Raw genomic sequence first — 18,745 nt, forward strand, 5'->3', positions numbered from 1 at the left:
GCCTCAATCTTGCCTTGGCACTGTATGTAATTGGTCATTTCCACCTACAGTTTCTATACTAGTGGATCTCCCAACTAGCTAGCTAGTCAACATTTAAGGTGTAATGGGTATGTCACAGCCACGCGGTGCGGCACTCTGTCCCGTGCTAGTGGTGGCTAAGCCACATAGCAGTTGTTGAGCCTGCTACAGCTTTGCTGCTGAGCTTTGATCTTTGAGCTCGGCTGGTAGCGGTTTGTGTCTTAAGATCCAGGGGTCCCAGAGGTGGCAGCGTTGCAGAGGCTATGAAAGCCTGGCTTTCCTTAGTGAAAGTTGAAGAAATGATGCATTGACTAGTGGAATTTCCAAACCTCCACTGTAGGACAATTCCTCTTCCAGCTGCAGTTAGACTCAGAATTTTTTGGACTCCCATATTTAAAAACTCTTCAGAGTACAGGAGTAACATAGAATCATAGAATATCAGGGTTGGAAGGGACCCCTGAAGGTCATCTAGTCCAACCCCCTGCTCGAAGCAGGACCAATTCCCAGTTAAATCATCCCAGCCAGGGCTTTGTCAAGCCTGACCTTAAAAACCTCTAAGGAAGGAGATTCTACCACCTCCCTAGGTAACGCATTCCAGTGTTTCACCACCCTCTTAGTGAAAAAGTTTTTCCTAATATCCAATCTAAACCTCCCCCACTGCAACTTGAGACCATTACTCCTCGTTCTGTCATCTGCTACCATTGAGAACAGTCTAGAGCCATCCTCTTTGGAACCCCCTTTCAGGTAGTTGAAAGCAGCTATCAAATCCCCCCTCATTCTTCTCTTCTGCAGGCTAAACAATCCCAGCTCCCTCAGCCTCTCCTCATAAGTCATGTGTTCTAGACCCCTAATCATTTTTGTTGCCCTTCGCTGGACTCTCTCCAATTTATCCACATCCTTCTTGTAGTGTGGGGCCCAAAACTGGACACAGTACTCCAGATGAGGCCTCACCAATGTCGAATAGAGGGGGACGAACAGAGGGACCTTACCAGTTGAGTCTTGTGTCTGTTTTACTTCGGCGAGAATTGCATCGAGTGTGCACTGCCGCTTAGTATTACAATGAAATGCTTGGTACAGAACAGGCCTGAGAAATGATTTCCTAGTGCAAATCCTAGAAATAGGGGCAATACAGCAGAAATAATGCCACACGTTTAGCACAAAGCAACATTGCTAATAATGCCCAAGTAGCCAAAAAATCCCCAGTCAAACAGGCATCGGATCCTTTCATTAACGCTTCCGATCGCTGCCAAAGTATAATCAGCTTATTGAGCAGTTCACAATGCTAAAGGCACACCTGTCACAACACCAATTATCCATTTGACTCCAAACATTTGTGGCTGTTTAATTAAATTCCTCTGAAATGAGAACGGATGATTTCCTCCAGTTGCATTTGGTTTTGCTTTATTTGGATTAGCATGATAAAAATATATATATATATATACACATGGCTTTGATAACTTTTGGGCATTCAGAAGGCGGCCCTAGTCCAGTGCCCTCTGAAGTCAATGGATAGACTCCAATTCAATACAGCGGGCATTGGATCATGCCCATACCACAGTGAAGACCAACGTAGAACCAGTGATAAATAACTACCATGTTCCCATAGGTACAGAAGGGAGAAGTTTGCCCCAAGAGCTGAGATCCTTTGCTTATATAACAACAAACATCTAAGGATTTGTAATGCCCTGGAGATTTCTAGGAAAACCCAAACCTTTCACCATAAATCAATTTATGCTGAAGGAACCAAAACACCAATTTGCTCTCTGATGTTAGATCCAAGGATTTATCTGGAGGAGACTTTACAGTCCAGAGCCTCAGCTGGCGTAAGTTGTTGTCAACAGTGGACCTGGAATAGTTGGTTTTTCAGTTCACTAGCAGTTCCAAAAACTAGAGTAAAAAAAATTGTTTGGGGTTGACCTGAAAATGAGATTTTTTTGGAAAATTTTCAGCAAATCAAAAAGATGAAAAAAAAATTCATTTTGGGTCGCACAGAATGTTTCATTCAGCCTGAAACCAAATGTTTTCTTTTGGTTTTAAGCTTCCTTTTTAAAATTTATTTTGTACTGTTTTAAAATTCAACTGAAGGAAATTTCAAAACGGAAAGTCGTGTCAAGTTAAAAAATATTACAATGGATAGATTTGTGGAGGAATTTGTCTGGGGTTTTTTCATCTGAAACAATTTGCATCTGAATTCAACATGAATTTGCAAAAAGTTTTGTTAACCCAAATCCCCATTTTTCACTGAAAAAAAGTTTCTGCTGAAAAATTTCACTCACCTCTGGTCAGTAGACGGATCTGGCCCTTCTTGTAGTGAAGAGGATACAAAGGTGAGAGAAGGAACTTGTTTCTTGCAGACATCTAGGGCTGGAAAAGATTTTACTAGTGTCAATAAATTCACCAACAAGCTTCAGGTTCTCTGCAGCTGCTATATGAAGGAAGTCTGAGGAGTATGACCAATAACTGTAGAAAATCAGACTATCTCAATTGTATTTTATTCACATTTTAATTGTCCCTGGTAGCTGGACCTCATGGCAATTAGACACTATGGGGGTGAGTGTGATAGGGAAACCTAAAATAGACAGAGAGTTATTGCTGTCAGGGGAGTACAGAGAGGCACCAACTGGCATCAGAATCCCATTGTGCTAGGTGCTGTACATACACCTAGTGAGAGACTATCCCTGCTCCCAAAGTGATTGCAAGCTAAATGCAGAAAGGTCTGCCACAACTTAGAGCAGCCTTGAGCATCTCTTCTGTGCAAGTGATGTTACTCAACTGCTTGTAGGCAGGGAAGTGAAGAATAACTACTCCAGCCACTGGAGCAGAGGACAGGGAAGAGGGGCTCTTTTCCACAGGTTGAATGCAATTATTGTATTATAGCCCAGAACACTACAGTTTACACTCCAACTAGTAGAGACACAAGATCTTTAGGGCAACCCTTACTCACACTGAGTGGCACTTCCTCCTAATGGGTTCCTTGCATGAGCAAGTGTAACCCACACACTTCCCGGGTGTGGTGTTCTGGCCCATGTAGTGGCAGCGAGACCACTTAGAGAGCGAGACTGAGTTTGCTCTACAGCCTGAGCGAAAAGGCAGGTGGCTTTTAGCTCATGCAGTAGCGGCTCATGCATTTAGCTCCAGAGGTCCCAGGTTTGATCCTGCCTGCCAACAGCTGGGATCTGTTGGCATTACACAAGCCAGACTTCAGTGAGGGGCGCATAATCTGCCCTTTGCTGACCACGCATGGTTTGGTGTTACAGATCACTCAGAAGATAGCACAATAGCATGGAATAGAGATGCCCCTGTAGGCCTATGAATAGATACAGTTCATCCCGGCACTCCAATGAAGTCTCCCTTTCTGAACTGCAGGTGGAGTCAGGATTCTTAGCTCTTCGTCATGCAGGACTCAGGGGCTTTAGAAGAAGAGAGAGAGAGAGAGAGAGAGAGAGAGAGTGTGTGTGTGTGTGTGTGTGTTGGAATAGGGCTGAGGGGAAGGATTTTTGCCTAGCCTGAGATGTTTGCACTTTTTCCAGCTCAAGGGGAGAGACCTGACTTTATAGAACCTGCATTGTACACACTGTGTGTATTGATTGGACATGCACAGCGCATACAATGTGGATACTGTAGAAGTCAATTACAGCATCGCCACCCTGGGGGACTCTACCTGTGGCTTCACATGCAGGGCTGGGGTGTGGGTGGACGGGTGCACGAGTGCATGAGGGAGACCAAATTGCTTTTGTGAGGCTTGCCCTTTCTTGGCTGGTTTGCCAAATGCAAGAACAGTTCATCCGTTGTGACTTTCACTGCCAGCGCCACCTGCAGGCTGACACATACGGCCAAGTTTTTGAGAGTGTCTTCTAATTCTGGGTCCTGACATTGTGCCTGGTTTTTAGAGTAGGCTGAGCACCCACCGCTCCCATTGATGTTCCTGGGAGCTGTGGGAGCTTGGCTCCACTTAAAATCAGTCCCAAGGGATCTCAAATTGGCCATCCACATGATGACCATAATAGCTACTGGTTGGAGAGGCCAGTAGAGACCCAGAGGAAAGTGGAGTTAAAGAGATACTGTAGGGAACCCAAGGGTCGAGGTTCTTATAGATTCATAGATTCATAGATATTTAGGTCAGAAGGGACCATTATGATCATCTAGTCTGACCTCCTGTACAATGCAGGCCACAGAATTTCACCCACCACTCCTGCAAAAAACCTCTCACCTATGTCTGTGCTATTGAAGTCCTCAGATCGTGGTTTAAAGACTTCAAGGAGCAGAGAATCCTCCAGCAAGTTCTTTATAGCATAGATTTCTTTTTTTCTTTTAAATAATTTGAACAAATAGCTGCGGCCTTTGGAAAGAACCTGCAAGGCCAAATTCTGTTCCCGTTACACCAATGTAAAATAGAGATGGTCAAAAAAAAAGGGGGGGGGGGGATTATACAAAATGTTGTCAAAGTAATTTTCATTTTACACATTTGAAAAGGGAACTAATTTCAAAATGTGTCTGATTTTGAATCAACATTTTTCTGTTTTGAACGTTTGTTTTCAAACTTATTTGCTTTTTAAATTTTTCACTTTCTCTTTCCCCCAATCCCACAATTTTCTCTTTTTTCCCCCCTTTTCCTCTCCCTCCCCTTTTCCTTTTTCCATTTTGCCATTCAGAAAGAATGGGGAAGAAGGGGAGAAAATGAAAAGTAATTAAAAACCCTAGTTTTTTTGTTTTCCAGGGGTTTTTTTTCTGAAAAATTGAAAATTTAAAGATAGATAGATAGATAGATAGATAGATAGATAGATAGATAGATAGATAGATAGATAGAGGGGGTGTATGGGGGTAGAGAGAGAGAGAGAGAGAGGGAGTGTATGGGGGTAGATAGATAGATATAGATTGTATGGGGTAGACAGAGAGAGAGGGAGTGTATGGGGGTAGGTAGATAGGTGGATAGAGGGGGTGTATGGGGATAGATAGATTGATTGTATGGGGTAGAGAGAGAGAGAGAGAGAGAGGGCGTGTATGGGGGTAGGTAGATAGATAGATAGAGGGGGTGTATGGGGGTAGGTAGATAGATTGTATGGGTAGAGAGAGAGAGAGGAAGTGTATGGGGGTAGATAGATAGATAGAGGGGGTGTATGGGGATAGATAGATAGATAAATAGTTAGATAGATAGGTAGATAGAGTGTATGGGGGTAGAGAGAGAGAGAGAGGGAGTGTATTGGAGTAGGTAGATAGATAGAGGGGGTGTATGGGGATAGATAGATAGATAGATAGATAGATAGATAGATAGATAGATTGTGTGGGATAGAGAGAGAGAGAGAGAGAGGGAGTGTATGGGGGTAGATAGATAGATAGATAGAGGGGGTGTATGGGGATAGATAGATAGATATAGATTGTATGGAGTAGAGGGGGGGGAGTGTATGGGGGTAGATAGATAGAGGGAGTGTATGGGGATAGATAGATAGATAGATAGATAGATAGATAGATAGATAGATAGAGTGTATGGGGGTAGAGAGAGAGAGAGAGGGAGTGTATGGGGGTAGGCAGATAGATAGAGGGGGTGTATGGGGATAGATAGATAGATAGATAGATAGATAGATAGATTGTGTGGGATAGAGAGAGAGAGAGAGGGAGTGTATGGGGGTAGGTAGATAGGTAGATAGAAGGGGTGTATGGGGGTAGATAGATAGATTAGATAGATGAAAATTGCTGATATTGAGAAAAGATCATCTTTTTTGTTTAAAAATATTGTGTTTGAAAAATGTCAACCAGCTCTCTGCACACCCAAACGCTGCCTCCCCTGTCTGCATTGCTAGGACTAGCCGTGGAGTGTCCTGCTGCCTCCCCACTGCCGGAGCCTTTCCCTGCCGCCTCCCCGTTTCCAGAGCCTTTCCCCAGTGCCTGTAGCGACATGCCCCAGTGCGTGTGGACACAGCCTGCCTTTCCCTGTGGCGTGTAGCTACATGGACCCTGCATGCTGCCGCAAGCACAGGCAAATGTAGACAAGGTCGTAGGCCGATCAGAGCACACTAACAGACCAGGGCGTCCACACTGGCAGCCACAGCGCTCCAGCGGGGCCGCACAAAACGTTATTCCACTCGCCGAGGTGGAGTACCAGGAGCGGACCAGCCGCGGAGTCAGAGCGCTCTGCGTGCCTTGCCAGTGTGGACGGGGAGTGAGCTAGTGCGCCCGGGGCTCCCTTAATGCGCTGTAACTCGCAAGTGTAGCCAAGCCCTTAGTCTCTGCCCCACGCCCCATTCAGGAAAGTCCTTAGCACCTAGCACTTAGCACCAAATTAAGCACATGTTTAACGTCCCATGGACTTCAATGGAGCTGCAATGGACTTACAGTTAAACACAGACAGAAGGACTTTCCTGAATTGGGCCCCACAGAGCATAGAATCTACACAGAGTTTATATTATTAATAACCATCCTCTTTGTTTTCTGAAAGGGGCTATTTTACTACCATTTGTGGAAGCTCTTGTAGGCCCAATCCTGCATTTTCAGGGAAGTCCATGGGGGATTTGGGTGCAAAAAGAAATTAGAATTGGACTCAAAAAAAGAATATATTCTATTCAATATTGTCTTAGCTCTTACAGGGTGTAATGCCAGGTGTAAACCCACTGAAATAAGTGTGGTTACACCAGAGATGAATTTGGCCGTTACGCTTTAAACATATTTTCCCAGGGTTGTTTTAGCTTTCGTTAATTCATGAGGCAGATGGAAGAAGCTTCTTCTCCATCCCAGTTGAGAAAAAGCTCTTTCTTTGATCAAACCAGTGATCAAATCATGATGGGTAAAATGTCAAGATGCATCAACTTAGAGGAAGGAACCCTGGTGATCTGAATGACTTGCCCAGCAAAATCTCCCAGCCCCCTAATTTCCGTAGTTAATACTTATCTCCAGAACTGGTCAAAGTTGGGAATTTATGTCCCATAGGAAATGCTGAGATTTTTGTCCTGAATCGGGACAAAAAGTCAAAACCTCAGCACTTTTGCAAAATTATATATTCCAAAAATATTTTGTTTTGACTTTATCATTTTGATTATGTATTATATGAACATAAAAGTCAAAACTCTAATGCGGAAAGAAGTTTTGATCACTTCAATATGTTCCTGCAATGCGTTTCATTTTTTGTCGAATCAGCATGTTCCAACTTGAAACGGTTCTACTGGAAAGTTTTCAGCTAGCTCTATTTATCTCCTGGGTTTGGAGATCAGCCTGGAACTATCACAAAGATGCTCTCTCCCATAGGATTTCTGCTGAATCCAGTTTCAGCTGGAAGCAGTGAGAGGGCTATGTGCACTATATAGCCACACAGAGCCTAGTGCCTCCAGATGACCTGTAACCCAAAATGGCAGCACACGTACTTTCCCCAACTCCAGGCTGCAATCCTATCTGACTCTGGGTGCCACAGGGCTGTAAACACAAATGAATATCCAAACTGATCTGCCCTACTTCCCAAACTTTTGAGAAGGTCTCAGAGCCTCAGAAGCAGTGGAAGGTAGAGAGGTTGTCACTGTCTGAGAGTATTGCCAGCAGCCATCTTGGATAGGTGTGCGATGGATATGTAAAGGTTAGGATGCTTTCTATCCCGAGAGGTAGTGTGGTACAGTGGGTTGAAAATCAGGAGTTCTGGTCCCGTCACTGTCCTGCTGCGTGACCCTTGGCAAGTCACTCGTCTCCTGCCATTTTTCCTTCTTGCCAAGTTAGACGGTGAGTTCTCTGGGGCAGGGGCTGTCTCTTCTTATAGGTATGTACAGCGCCCAACACAATGGAATCACAATCTCAGTTAAGGCCTCTAGTAAGATCATTGCTACTGTAATATAAATAATAATCGTCCTGAGTCATTTGTGTCTCTGGATCCAAACTTCCCCAGAACTACGAGGTATTTGTATTTGGTGTTCTGGATAGGACCAAGACTTGGAATATGGGTCTATGTCTGTTTCCAGATCTGTGGTTCCCTGAGGTTGGAGGTGAAACCAGCATTGAGCCCTTAGGCTCCAAACTATACCTGAACCATGGGGGAATCCTCTAAATAAAGTCCCTCACGCCAGCTCTAGCTCTCTGCAGTTGACTTACAATAGACTGAGTTTGCTATACATTGTATGTACTGATGAGTACTTTCTTGTTTTCAGGACTCCCTGCTGTAATTGTCACAGTGTGGGCCAGTGTGAGGGCCAATCTAGCGGACACAGAGTAAGTCTTGGTTGGATTCTGTGTTGTTTTTCTCCTGTTCTTGTGTTATGTCTTTGCCGCATTTTTGGAACCGAGAGGTTTGTAGATGAATTATGGACCCCGGGGGAGGGTGGGGACTAGATAAGGCTGCAGATCTGAAGCAATCTTAAAATGAAGGCAGGAAATGCACCAAGCAGGGGATGAAATTCTGTAGTTCTGTTGTAACTCTCCTGGCTTGTCTTTAGTTTGAAATAATTTAACCAATTTGTGGTCACCTACAACTTCACAGCTGGCACATTGGGACCGCTTGAAAGTCTGCATCAAGCTTAGGGATAGAACTGTGATTCTTGTGTAACCCACACACCTCCTGGATGTGGTGATCTGTCCCTTCTAGTGTCATAAAGACCACTTACAAATTAATATGTTTGCTACAACCTTAGCTAATTGCCATGTGGCTTGACGCTCATGCGTTTAGCTCCAGAGGTCCCAGGTTCGATCCTCCAATGATGACCGGGGTCTGTCGGTATTGCACTCCACAAGCATAGACCTCTAACACTTGAGCTAAAAGAGAATCATCCATTTGCTTGTACATTACACGGCTTATGACACACATCTGAGTAGTTCCAATCCCATCCAGCAGAGGTCAGTACTGCACTTCACTCACTTCTCAACTCCTTTTCCCATTTACATGGGGTCGGAGGCACCCATGGTTCTTCACCACTCATTCCGGTCCATGGTGTGGGTTCATAGGTCTTGGAGTTACAATCTTTTCATCTTCAAACTTCTCTTGACAGTCTTTCCATCGTATCCTTGATCTTCCATGTCCTTTCTGACTGTCTCATTCCTCCCATGCTTTCTATGCTAGTTGTTTGCCTCCCATTCTTATCAGTTGTCCAACCCTCATCAAATGTGTGCTCTCCAGCCTATCTATCATTGAGAGTCCCAAGTACTTTCTCCCTAATTTCTTCCATGAATACTCGCTACCCTCCGCTTGCTTGCTGTTCTCTTCAGCATATTACTTTCTACTACCTGTATCATCCTTTCTTCCAGCTTCATAAGACCCAGAGTTTCCAAACCATAGAGCAGGCAGGGACAAACATAGGCAGCACCCGCTTCTCCTTTCAGTTTGTTACTTAATTGCCGGTCCCACAATACTCCTGCCGTCTTTTTCAGTGCCGCCCATGCACACTGAGTTCTTCTGTTCAGTTCCCCAGCAGCAGTATGTGTATTTCCCAAGCACACAGCTTCTTTCTTCTGATTCAGCTTCTCTCCAGAAACTTTAATCGACAGCTCTACTCCCATTTTCCCTACTTGCATAACTTCTGTTCTCTATGTGTTTACCTTCAAACCATGGTCTTCAACCACAGATTTGGGTGAGTGGGGCTTCAACTCATTCTGATACCATATTTACCACTTCCTCTTTGCTGTCAGCCAAAAGGGCGAGGTCATCAGCACACATTAGTTTTCTCTGTGTCTCCACAGGTTTCATTCTCTGACTAATTAACTCCATAATTAAGATGAAGAGAAGCGGATTCCGCACACTACCTTGTCTCAATCCCCCTGTCACCTCAAAAATCTCTGAAATTCCATGTTTGTTACCCCCTTAGCTCTTGACCCTCAATACAGTTCCTCTATCATCTCCACTTCTCGAAGTTCCCCTCCCACCCATCTCAATACTCCGAACACCAACCCCTGAAGAACCGAGTCATAAGAGCTGCCATATCGGGTCACACCATGGTCCATCTTGCCCAATATCCTGTCTCCAACAGTGGCCCATATCAGAGCTTCAGGGGGAGTGTACAGAACAGAGCAATTATAGAGTGATCCACCCTATCTTCACCTCCAAGCTTCTGGTAATCAGAGGTTTAGGATCACTCCAAGCATGGGGTTGTTTCCCTGACCATCTTGATTAATAGCCATTGATGGACCTATCCTCCATGAACTTATCCAGTTCTTTTTTGAACCCAGTTATATACTTTTGGCCCTCACAACATCCCATGGCAATGAGTTCCACAGATTAGTTGTGCAGCATGTGAAAAAGTACTTCCTCTTGTTTGCTGGATGCTTTCTCAAGCTCAATAAATGCTACATAGCAGTTATGCCCTCCATTTACCATGCTGTCAAACTTACGTCTCAATGCAAATACTATGTCTATGGTACTCCTTCCCTTCCCAAAGCCATGTTGCGCCTCTCCTATGTTTTCCTCAACCTTGCACCTCCACCTGGCCTCCCAAAACTCTCTCAAGGACTTTAAGAGGCTGTCTTAACAGGGTGATGCCCCTGATAGGTGTTTGGATCATTTTTATCACCCTTACCCCTCCAAAGAGGCACAGTCAATCTTGTTCTCCACTCATTGGATATCCTAGGTTGATCTCAGCAAACACGTAGCAACCTGTGAAGTCACTTGATTCTGGTATCTCCAGCTGCATTGAACATATCAGCACTTATTTCGTCTTCACCAGTTGCTTTACCATTCTTCATCGTATTTAGTACTTTTTCTCCTTCCTCCACAGCAGTGGTGGGCAACCTGTAGACTGTAGCTCCCATTGGCCGGAACGGTGAACCGCAGCCACTGGGAGCTGCGGGCGGCCGTGCAAATGTAAACAAACTGTCTGGCAGCCCGCCAGCAGATTACCCTGACGGGCCGCATGCGGGCCACAGGTTGCCCACCACTACTCTACAGACATTGAAACCTTTTGAGATCAGTACTGCACACAGAGTAATAGAAATGCAGGGCTGAAAACGACCTTGAGAGGTCATTTTACCCATCCCCCCATGCTGAGGATTAGGCATACCTAGATTATCCCAGACAGGTGTTGGTCTAACACACTAGCCAGTTGAACAAGGCAGCTACTCTACACTCAGCCCCCTCACCCCCAAACCCACTGCCGATTTCAGCACAAGCTGAACATACTTAGCGCTGACTTCTGAAATTTGCCACCTTTTCAGTCACAGGCTCTCCGGGCACCAGGTGGGGGATGGCTGTAGCCCCAGATACAGTAGCTGTGCAGCATAGTTTACATGCACGATATACATCCATATCTGAAACCCTGCTACCAGTACGTTCCTATCCGACAAGCACAGCGTAACCTAACCGCACTCCCTAGTGCCTGTGACTTAGATTACCACTCAGCTCATTAGAGGACAACATATCCCTCGTCACCTTGACGCGGGGCATTTGCGAACACACGCCGTGTAAAAACCTTCCGTTCTTGTCGGGGCTTTCGCCACCCCTTTTATTTGCTCTCCTCAAACATCCGCACGGAGCAGACGCTGGCCCCGGACGTGAAAACCACTGCTGTGGTGTGGTGCCAACAGAGGGCTACAGACCCTTTCATTTCTTGATTGCTGGAGCACATCCAGTCCACAGCAGCGTGTGAAGCCATGATTACCATCGGACAGTCTCACTCAGTGGCCTATATCAAATATCTTTGGAGGCCTCCGTCCAGTTCCCAGCAGAGGGGAGGTGACCACATCAGAAAACCCACCACCTCAATCAGTGCTCCCTCCCGCTATTGGCAGCCGAAGTAGAGAGGCCAAGGATTGGCTAGGCAAGGAGAATGAACCTCCTGCAGGGTAGGGTTGAGGCTCGTTGGCAGAGCAGAAGGAGGGGATACATGCAGCTGTTCTCAACAGAGGGCTTCATCCTGCAGGGCAGCAAGGGCAGAAACTTCTACCACCGCAGCATGTACATGGGCCTTGTCTACACACAAAGCGTTAACTGTAGGTCTGATTTTTAAAGCCAATTGAGTTAAAGCCCTCTGTGGACACTCTTAACTTTAATTTAGACCTGTGTAATTAACAACTAGTGTGGGTAAATTTGCAAGCACAAGATGGAACCAGTTTTAAACCAGTTTAAGTCTGTCCACACAGGGCTTTGTACTTGTTTAAAATCCCACCTTTAGTTAGATCTGTGCAGCTTCTGTGTGTAGGCCCAGGCCTAAGGAAATGAATCCCAATGTAGCTTGCTGAACCCTGGCCATTACAGACTGGGGTGGAGAATTCCAGTTCAAAGAGGATCGGACACCAGCCTTGACGATGCAAAAAGAGCAAGTCCCTGAAATCTGCCGAGAGTAATGCCCAACTGCCACAGATCTCAATGCATCTTAAGCATTAAATACCTTTGAGGATCTGGGCCTAAGATTTTAAATACATTTAAAATTGGCTTTTAAAAGCAGACGGTAGGGATAAAAGGAGGCTGGTTTTGATGCCAATCATTGCTGATGGGAGGGGGAAGGGATGGCTTGGGTTGGGCTTGGGTTGGTTCCACACACGCATAGGACATTGCAGGGTTCCTGTTTTCAGCACTGAGTTGCAAACAGGAAAATGAGGCTATTTGCCTGGGCAGATGAGGATTTACTGATGTGGTGCCAATCTCTTCCTAGGTGTTGGGACTTGAGTGCCAGCAATTTACAATGGATTTTTCAGGTGCCCCTCCTGGTAGCTATTGTGGTGAGTACTGGATTTTGATTTGGGGTGGCGAGGGGGATGGGAGCCCAAACTAGGCAGCTGGAAGAAAGAAACTCAGCCTGTGATCCCAAACTTTTTAATAAAATAAACACATAGGTCAGGATTTGCAAAAGTGACTAGTGATTTTGGGGTAAGGGCTCAACTCTGTGGGGGTTTACTTGACAAGTCATAAAGGGGCCTGATTTTCAGACAGTGCTGAGCTCCTGTCCTCTAAGAATCAAGGTGTTTCCAGCCCACATGGTACCGGAAAGCCCAGGAGAGGAAGAAGATGATCTTGCCAAGCGTCTGCACCAAAGAAGATCCAGTTAAACCTTCCAATGTAGGGTCCTCGTGCAAACTGAACCTTTGCATTTTGACTGCCATTAGTGCTTATGCTGGATTTACTCCCTGACCCAGCTTGTTAAAGGAGGGGAATAGCAAGTCTCGGAACAATCACTGCTGATCGGTTCCAAGTGTCATTAACCAAGCATCAGTAGGAGAGCAGCTCAGCCTCCCACACAGAGGGCAGCAGACGGAGTTATAGAATGGAAAACATCAAGGTCTAGGAATGACCCAGACCTCTTATGAGGTATGGTCAGCATTATACAGATGGGATTACTCACCTGAAGGAAGTAATGTTGGTTCTTTCGTGTTTGCAAGATTAGGGCCTTAGTTATCCTGGGAAATCTGTCTCAATTTGTATTGTATAAATGATCTCCTCTTTCTTTCCCAACTTTTCCCCTCCACCCTGTCTTCTGACAGATAGATGATAAAGAGAGAGATTTTCTCTACCCACACATTTTAGTTCTCCTCTGTGCATGCATACAATTCTCTGTGCATATTGCATTAAAGAGTCTTTCCACTGACTTCAGAGAGCTTTGAATCAGTCCGAATGGCCTTGATTCTTCTGAATTACAGATCACGTGACAGAGGAGTGTGGGTGAGAGGAGACTCAGGCCTTCTGCATATGGAACCTTCTGAAGTAAATGTAATTAGCAGAGCTGATCGAGAAAATTATTTTTTATTTTCTTCCCTTGTTAAAATTTTGTATCGACGGAAATTCTCCAACTGGCTCTGGTGGTTCCTTCTGTGCATTGGAAAGAGCAAAGTGCCAAGACCACACAATGATCATTTGAAATAAAACTGTAGGATGGAAGACACACTTCAGATCGTTCAAATGGTTGATTGCCAGCAACCCCATTGAATTTAATTTAAAGCCCAGTTAGTAGACGACAAAGGGCTGAATAGATGTTTCTCCTTGTAAAGAGAATGCTTCTTCATGAGGTTCTACAGGGCTATTTACAAATGCAACTATTTATCGTGCAAACATATTCTGTGGGTTGTTTCCATTTAGTCTGTGTGAGTTCCTATTGCACACTTGTCTGCTTTTTCAGCCCCCACACTAGCTTTTCATCTGTTTCTGGACAAAGTTTTGCATTTTCTGGATGAGCTCTCAGACAGTTCTGGTTCTAAGGGGCTCCACTCCACTGGTAACTCAGAAGTCATTCAGTTGTTTGCATTTCCTTCAAAGCTTTGCTGGTGTTTTAGGAAAAACAAGAGGAATTACCTTGCTTGTTTCCTTCATATTGGGATCACGGGTTCTATGGCGATACAGTAGCAATCAGGAAGCACAAGGTTTGGTGAAGGACTGCAAAGAAACAAACACAAGTCATAGACGGTCTAATGGTTTGGCCATTGTTAGCTGGAGAGAAAGGATGGCCTTGTGGCATAGCCGCTGAGTTAGGAGTCAAGATTTCTGAGTGAAATTCCTGCCTCTGCCCAGACTTTCTGTGTGACCTTGGGTCCGTCACTTAAGAGTGAAATCCTGGCTCCGTTGAAGTCAATGGCAAAACTCTCATTGATTTCTATGGGGCCAAGATTTGCCAGTTACTTCTCTGTGCCTTGTGTATCCATCTGTAAAATGGCAGTAATGAGACTCCCGTTCCTCCCTGTGTAGTCTGTCCTATCTATTTAGATTGCACATTCTTCAGGGCAGAGACTGCCTCTTATTCTGTGCCTTTGCACAGCCCCTAGCACAAGGGGGTCCTGATCTCTGCTGGGGCCCCTATGCCCAAGTAATAAACTCTGCAGAAAAATGTAGACCAGTTTCACACAGAGCCCTAGCCCATGGAGATACTTTATCCCTTTCCTTATTGCTTTTCCTTCGCACCACATATCTCGTGATCTATCTTTGAACTTGCTTTAAAGGCTGTTGAAAGATGCTGGCTTGACAGCCACAGAGACTAAAACCCCTATGCACAGAGTAGGTCCAGCAAGGGCAGAGGCTGTGCAAGTTGCTTCCATTCCACCGTGTCCTGCCAGCAGGCCTCAGTCCTGATATAGAGGCATCTGACTGGTGTGTGGGGAGGGAAAGAGTCATTCAGACTTCAGGATGAATTTCAGTCACCTGTTTGGAAGGCTCTGTTCTCTCAGCCATTTTGAGGCACTCACATGCTCAGTGATGAGCAGGGCCCTACGAAATTCCCAGTCATGAAAAACACGTCATGGACCGTGAAATCTGGTCTCCCACCACAAAATCTGGTCTTTTGTGAGTTCTTACCCTGTACTATACAGATTTCACAGGGGAGACCAGCATTTCTCAAATTGGGGGTCCTGCCCCAAAAGGGAGTTGCAGGGGGGTCACAAGGTTATTTTAGGGTGCTCACAGTATTGCCACTCTTAGTTCTGTGCTGCCTTCAGAGCTGCGTGGCTGGAGAGCGGCAGATGTTGGCTGGGCACCCATCTCTGAAGGCAGCACCCTGCCAGCAGCAGTGCAGAAGTAAGGATAGCAGTGCCACAACCCCCCCACACATACACACTCACACACAACTCCTTTTTGGGTCAGGACCCCTACAATTACAACACCCTGAAATTTTAGATTTAAATAGCTGAAATCATGAAATTTACGATTTTTAAAATTCCATGACCGTGAAATTGACCAAAAGGGACTGTGAATTTGGTAGGGCCCTAGTGATGAGCATGGTGGAAAGACAAAATTCACCCCAGTGCCCCATCAAATCTCACTGAAGTAGGGCTGGCCGGAAAACAAAAATTCCACTTTGTGAACAATTCCCAGGTTTTGAAATCTGTTGTTGTTTCGCATTGGGGTGAAGAAGAGAACTTCCTAAATGTGGGTCTTCCATACCCCAGGCAAATGCCCTACCCCGCTGGGCTCTGGTGTCAGGCTTTCTTTCAATCTCTCCTATTGGAGCTGTTCTATTGTATGTAACTAACTACATGTTCATTGGGACAAAGAAAGTAATCGACTCTATAGCCTCTACAGGACATTGGAGTGGGATGGGGAAGACCAGGTTTTGCCTCCGTGCTCGTCCCAATGTGGAATTGGAGCTTGAACCTCGGTCTTCCATCTCCCAGGTGAGGGGCTAGCTATTGGCTATTCTGGGGTATGGTTTTGGTTCTGCCCCTAGTTTTGATCAAAAGTTCCATCCTGCAGCTGGGAAAGCTTCATTGAAACCGATACATTTCCAGGAAAAGTTTTGGTTTGGACAAATCAGCATTTTCCGTTGAAAAATTCCCTCTAGTCACATGGTTTTTAAATAGCGCCGTGGCCGTTGCGTGGGCTCCTTGCTCAGGAGTGAATTTCACCTTAACTGCCTAGATATTGTCACACGTGCCTGTTACCACCATGAGACAATAACAAGGCTGGACGTGATGAGGTCTGCTAGGGACCAGAAAAAAGGGGTGGCCCTTCCTTATCTCCATGGCACAAGATCAAGCAGAGAGCACTCAGCTCAGACACAGTTGGCCTGAGCTTGCTAAATTGCTGAGCTGCTCGCGAAGGAGCTGTGTACCTTCACCTCCTCCAGTAGGAGCTGAGGATGCTCTCTGGAAACATCTGGGCGGACAGGGCCCTGGGGAAAGGCGCCATCTCGATCCGGTAGAGCCGCAGGTTTTGGTTTTGTGATTAAAAAAAAATCTTTCTCTTTTCCAGGTAAATTTTATTCTTTTTATCAATATTATCCGAGTCCTAGCAACCAAGCTACGGGAGACAAACGCAGGGAGGTGTGATACGAGACAACAGTACAGGTGAGTCTCCTTTCCCTTCCAGCATGAGACAGCGAGAAGCACGGGATGGGCTTGATAGCCTGGGAGATCAAAGTCTCATAATCACCTGCAGAGCAGGGACAGCGCACATGCAGCCTCAGTCACTGCCCTTCTCCTTCTGCTTTCCACGAGCCAGCCAGAGTGCCCATGGAGCAGCAGCGCGTGGCGTACCAGGGGCATTGCAAGCCTCCTCTCAGTGCTCCCTTAAAGAGAGTAGATCCTAGCCTGGAGGGACCAGCTGATAGGCTGAGGGGAGTTCAGCCTCCAAGGTCAGTTTGGCTCATGGCCTCTCTGCTGGCATGACCATCAAGGGCTAACGATGACAGTGGTATTTGTGATATGGACACCTGCACCATCTATTGAGGAGACCACCAACAACCGTTGGGTAGGAAAAGTGGCTGGCCCAGTGGCTAAGGCTCTGGGCTACTACTCAGGAAACCTCAGTTCTAGTCCTGGCTCTCCTGTGTGATGCTGGGGAAGTTCCATTCTTTGTCTGCCTTGTCTATTTAGAGTTCAGGGACTGTCTCTTATGTTATGTTTGCACAGAGCCGAGCACAATAGGGTCCCGATCTCACCACCATAGTGCCTCTGTCCTTTACCGTGACCCAAATAATTAATAATAATGATTTTCAATCACTACCGCCCTGGGTTGACTTTGAACCAATGGCATAAAGCAAAAGGCTGTACCATAAAATCCCATCCTTTCTTTTTATACTTTTTCCCTCCCTTGTTTTCAAAACCTTGGCTGGCGATTGCTCAAGTGAAGAAAGATTCCCAACTATTCACAGGAAGTTTGGAGTTTCGTCTTGGGTTTTCTTGTTTGTTTGGGGTTGGGTTTTTTCTGTTCCTTTCCCCTTGACAATGAAGCATATTTGCAATGTAGTCAAAGTTTGACTGTGAAAGTAAATAGCTGAGAGACCTCCACAGCTAGAGAACTCCCAGGGTGTTTGTAGGCTCAAGTTCAAATGATTCAGCACACAATATCCAGAGGAGAGAGAGCAAAATAATTCAGGGCGATATCACTGAAAAGCAGGGTTCCAAGGTCGCCCCTACCGGCTTGCTCCCAGAAGAGTATCCAAAAGTGAGATAATACTTAGTCCTAACGTGAGTGCAGGGGACTGGACTTGATGAGCTCTCGAGGTCCCTCCAGTCCTACGATTCTGTTTCATTGGAAAGTGGGGCTGGAATTTGGCATCAAAATGCAAAGGTTTGTTCTGTTGCCATGTCACAGCCGAGACTTATCTGTTTGTTTATTTCTCACTTGGAGAGGCTTGCTATTTATTATAGCTTGGACAGGCTCAGCTCTTTTGATTTTTTAATCCTCACAGAGATTGTCAGTCATTGGACAGCGAAAGCACCAGGCCTTCTGGCAACGCTGCCCCCTCGCTAATTGCCTCCATTTGGCAATTGCCGTAACCATTGGCAGTTGTTTCAATCCCTGGATTGGCATCATTTCCAGTCAGTGGGATTCGAGGGATGAACCCAGCCAAATGTTAGGGTCTGGGTTGTAACTAAGGTGCACAGGCTCCTGCTGAGGTGGAGTTGCACCTCCATCTAGGCTAGGGGACCTCCAGCGCACATTCCACCCCAGGGAAACACATGGTGATAGCAGACAAGCTGCCCCATTCCATAGGATGGCATAGCATTCTCTCTCCTGTGCCCCTACCAGGGAGGTCAGCATCCATCCAGCTCTGCTGACCTCCTCCATTCCATCCCCCACCAAGGATGCTAGTGCCCCAAGGGATGCAAGCATGGCACAGTCTTGGAAGTCTCCCTTCTTGTCCCATCTGAGCATAGGCAGTCTGGCCCTAGATATGGAGCAGCACCATCCTTCCTTTCCAGGGATTTTTACTGCTGGTGGAAGGTACCGGCTTGACTGGCCTGGAGACTGGATATTCACAATCAGGCACATCATGGGCAGCAGCTGTGCAAGCTTCCCCCTCCCCCCAGCACCATTTCACCACTTCACCTCAATCCAGACCCTAAGGAGGCCCAGAGGATAATTCAGACTCTTGACTTTCTCCATGTGTTTCTCTCCTTCTCCTGTTCCTAC

At 45.9% G+C, this 18,745-nt stretch overlaps 1 protein-coding gene across 4 annotated transcripts in view; it reads left to right on the forward strand.

Moving 5' to 3' along the window:
* Positions 1-18,745, forward strand: part of PTH1R (parathyroid hormone 1 receptor) — a 186,551-nt gene that overhangs the window by 153,166 nt on the left and 14,640 nt on the right. For all 4 annotated transcript variants that reach the window (XM_048837362.2, XM_048837359.2, XM_048837361.2 and 1 more), the window contains 3 exons: positions 8,139-8,199; positions 12,564-12,630; positions 16,580-16,674. In XM_048837362.2, the coding sequence (XP_048693319.1) occupies positions 8,139-8,199; positions 12,564-12,630; positions 16,580-16,674 (223 nt within the window). The remainder of the gene's footprint in view (positions 1-8,138; positions 8,200-12,563; positions 12,631-16,579; positions 16,675-18,745) is intronic.

This window comes from Caretta caretta, chromosome 2 (assembly GCF_965140235.1).
Source record: "Caretta caretta isolate rCarCar2 chromosome 2, rCarCar1.hap1, whole genome shotgun sequence".
Lineage (NCBI taxonomy): Eukaryota > Metazoa > Chordata > Testudines > Cheloniidae > Caretta > Caretta caretta.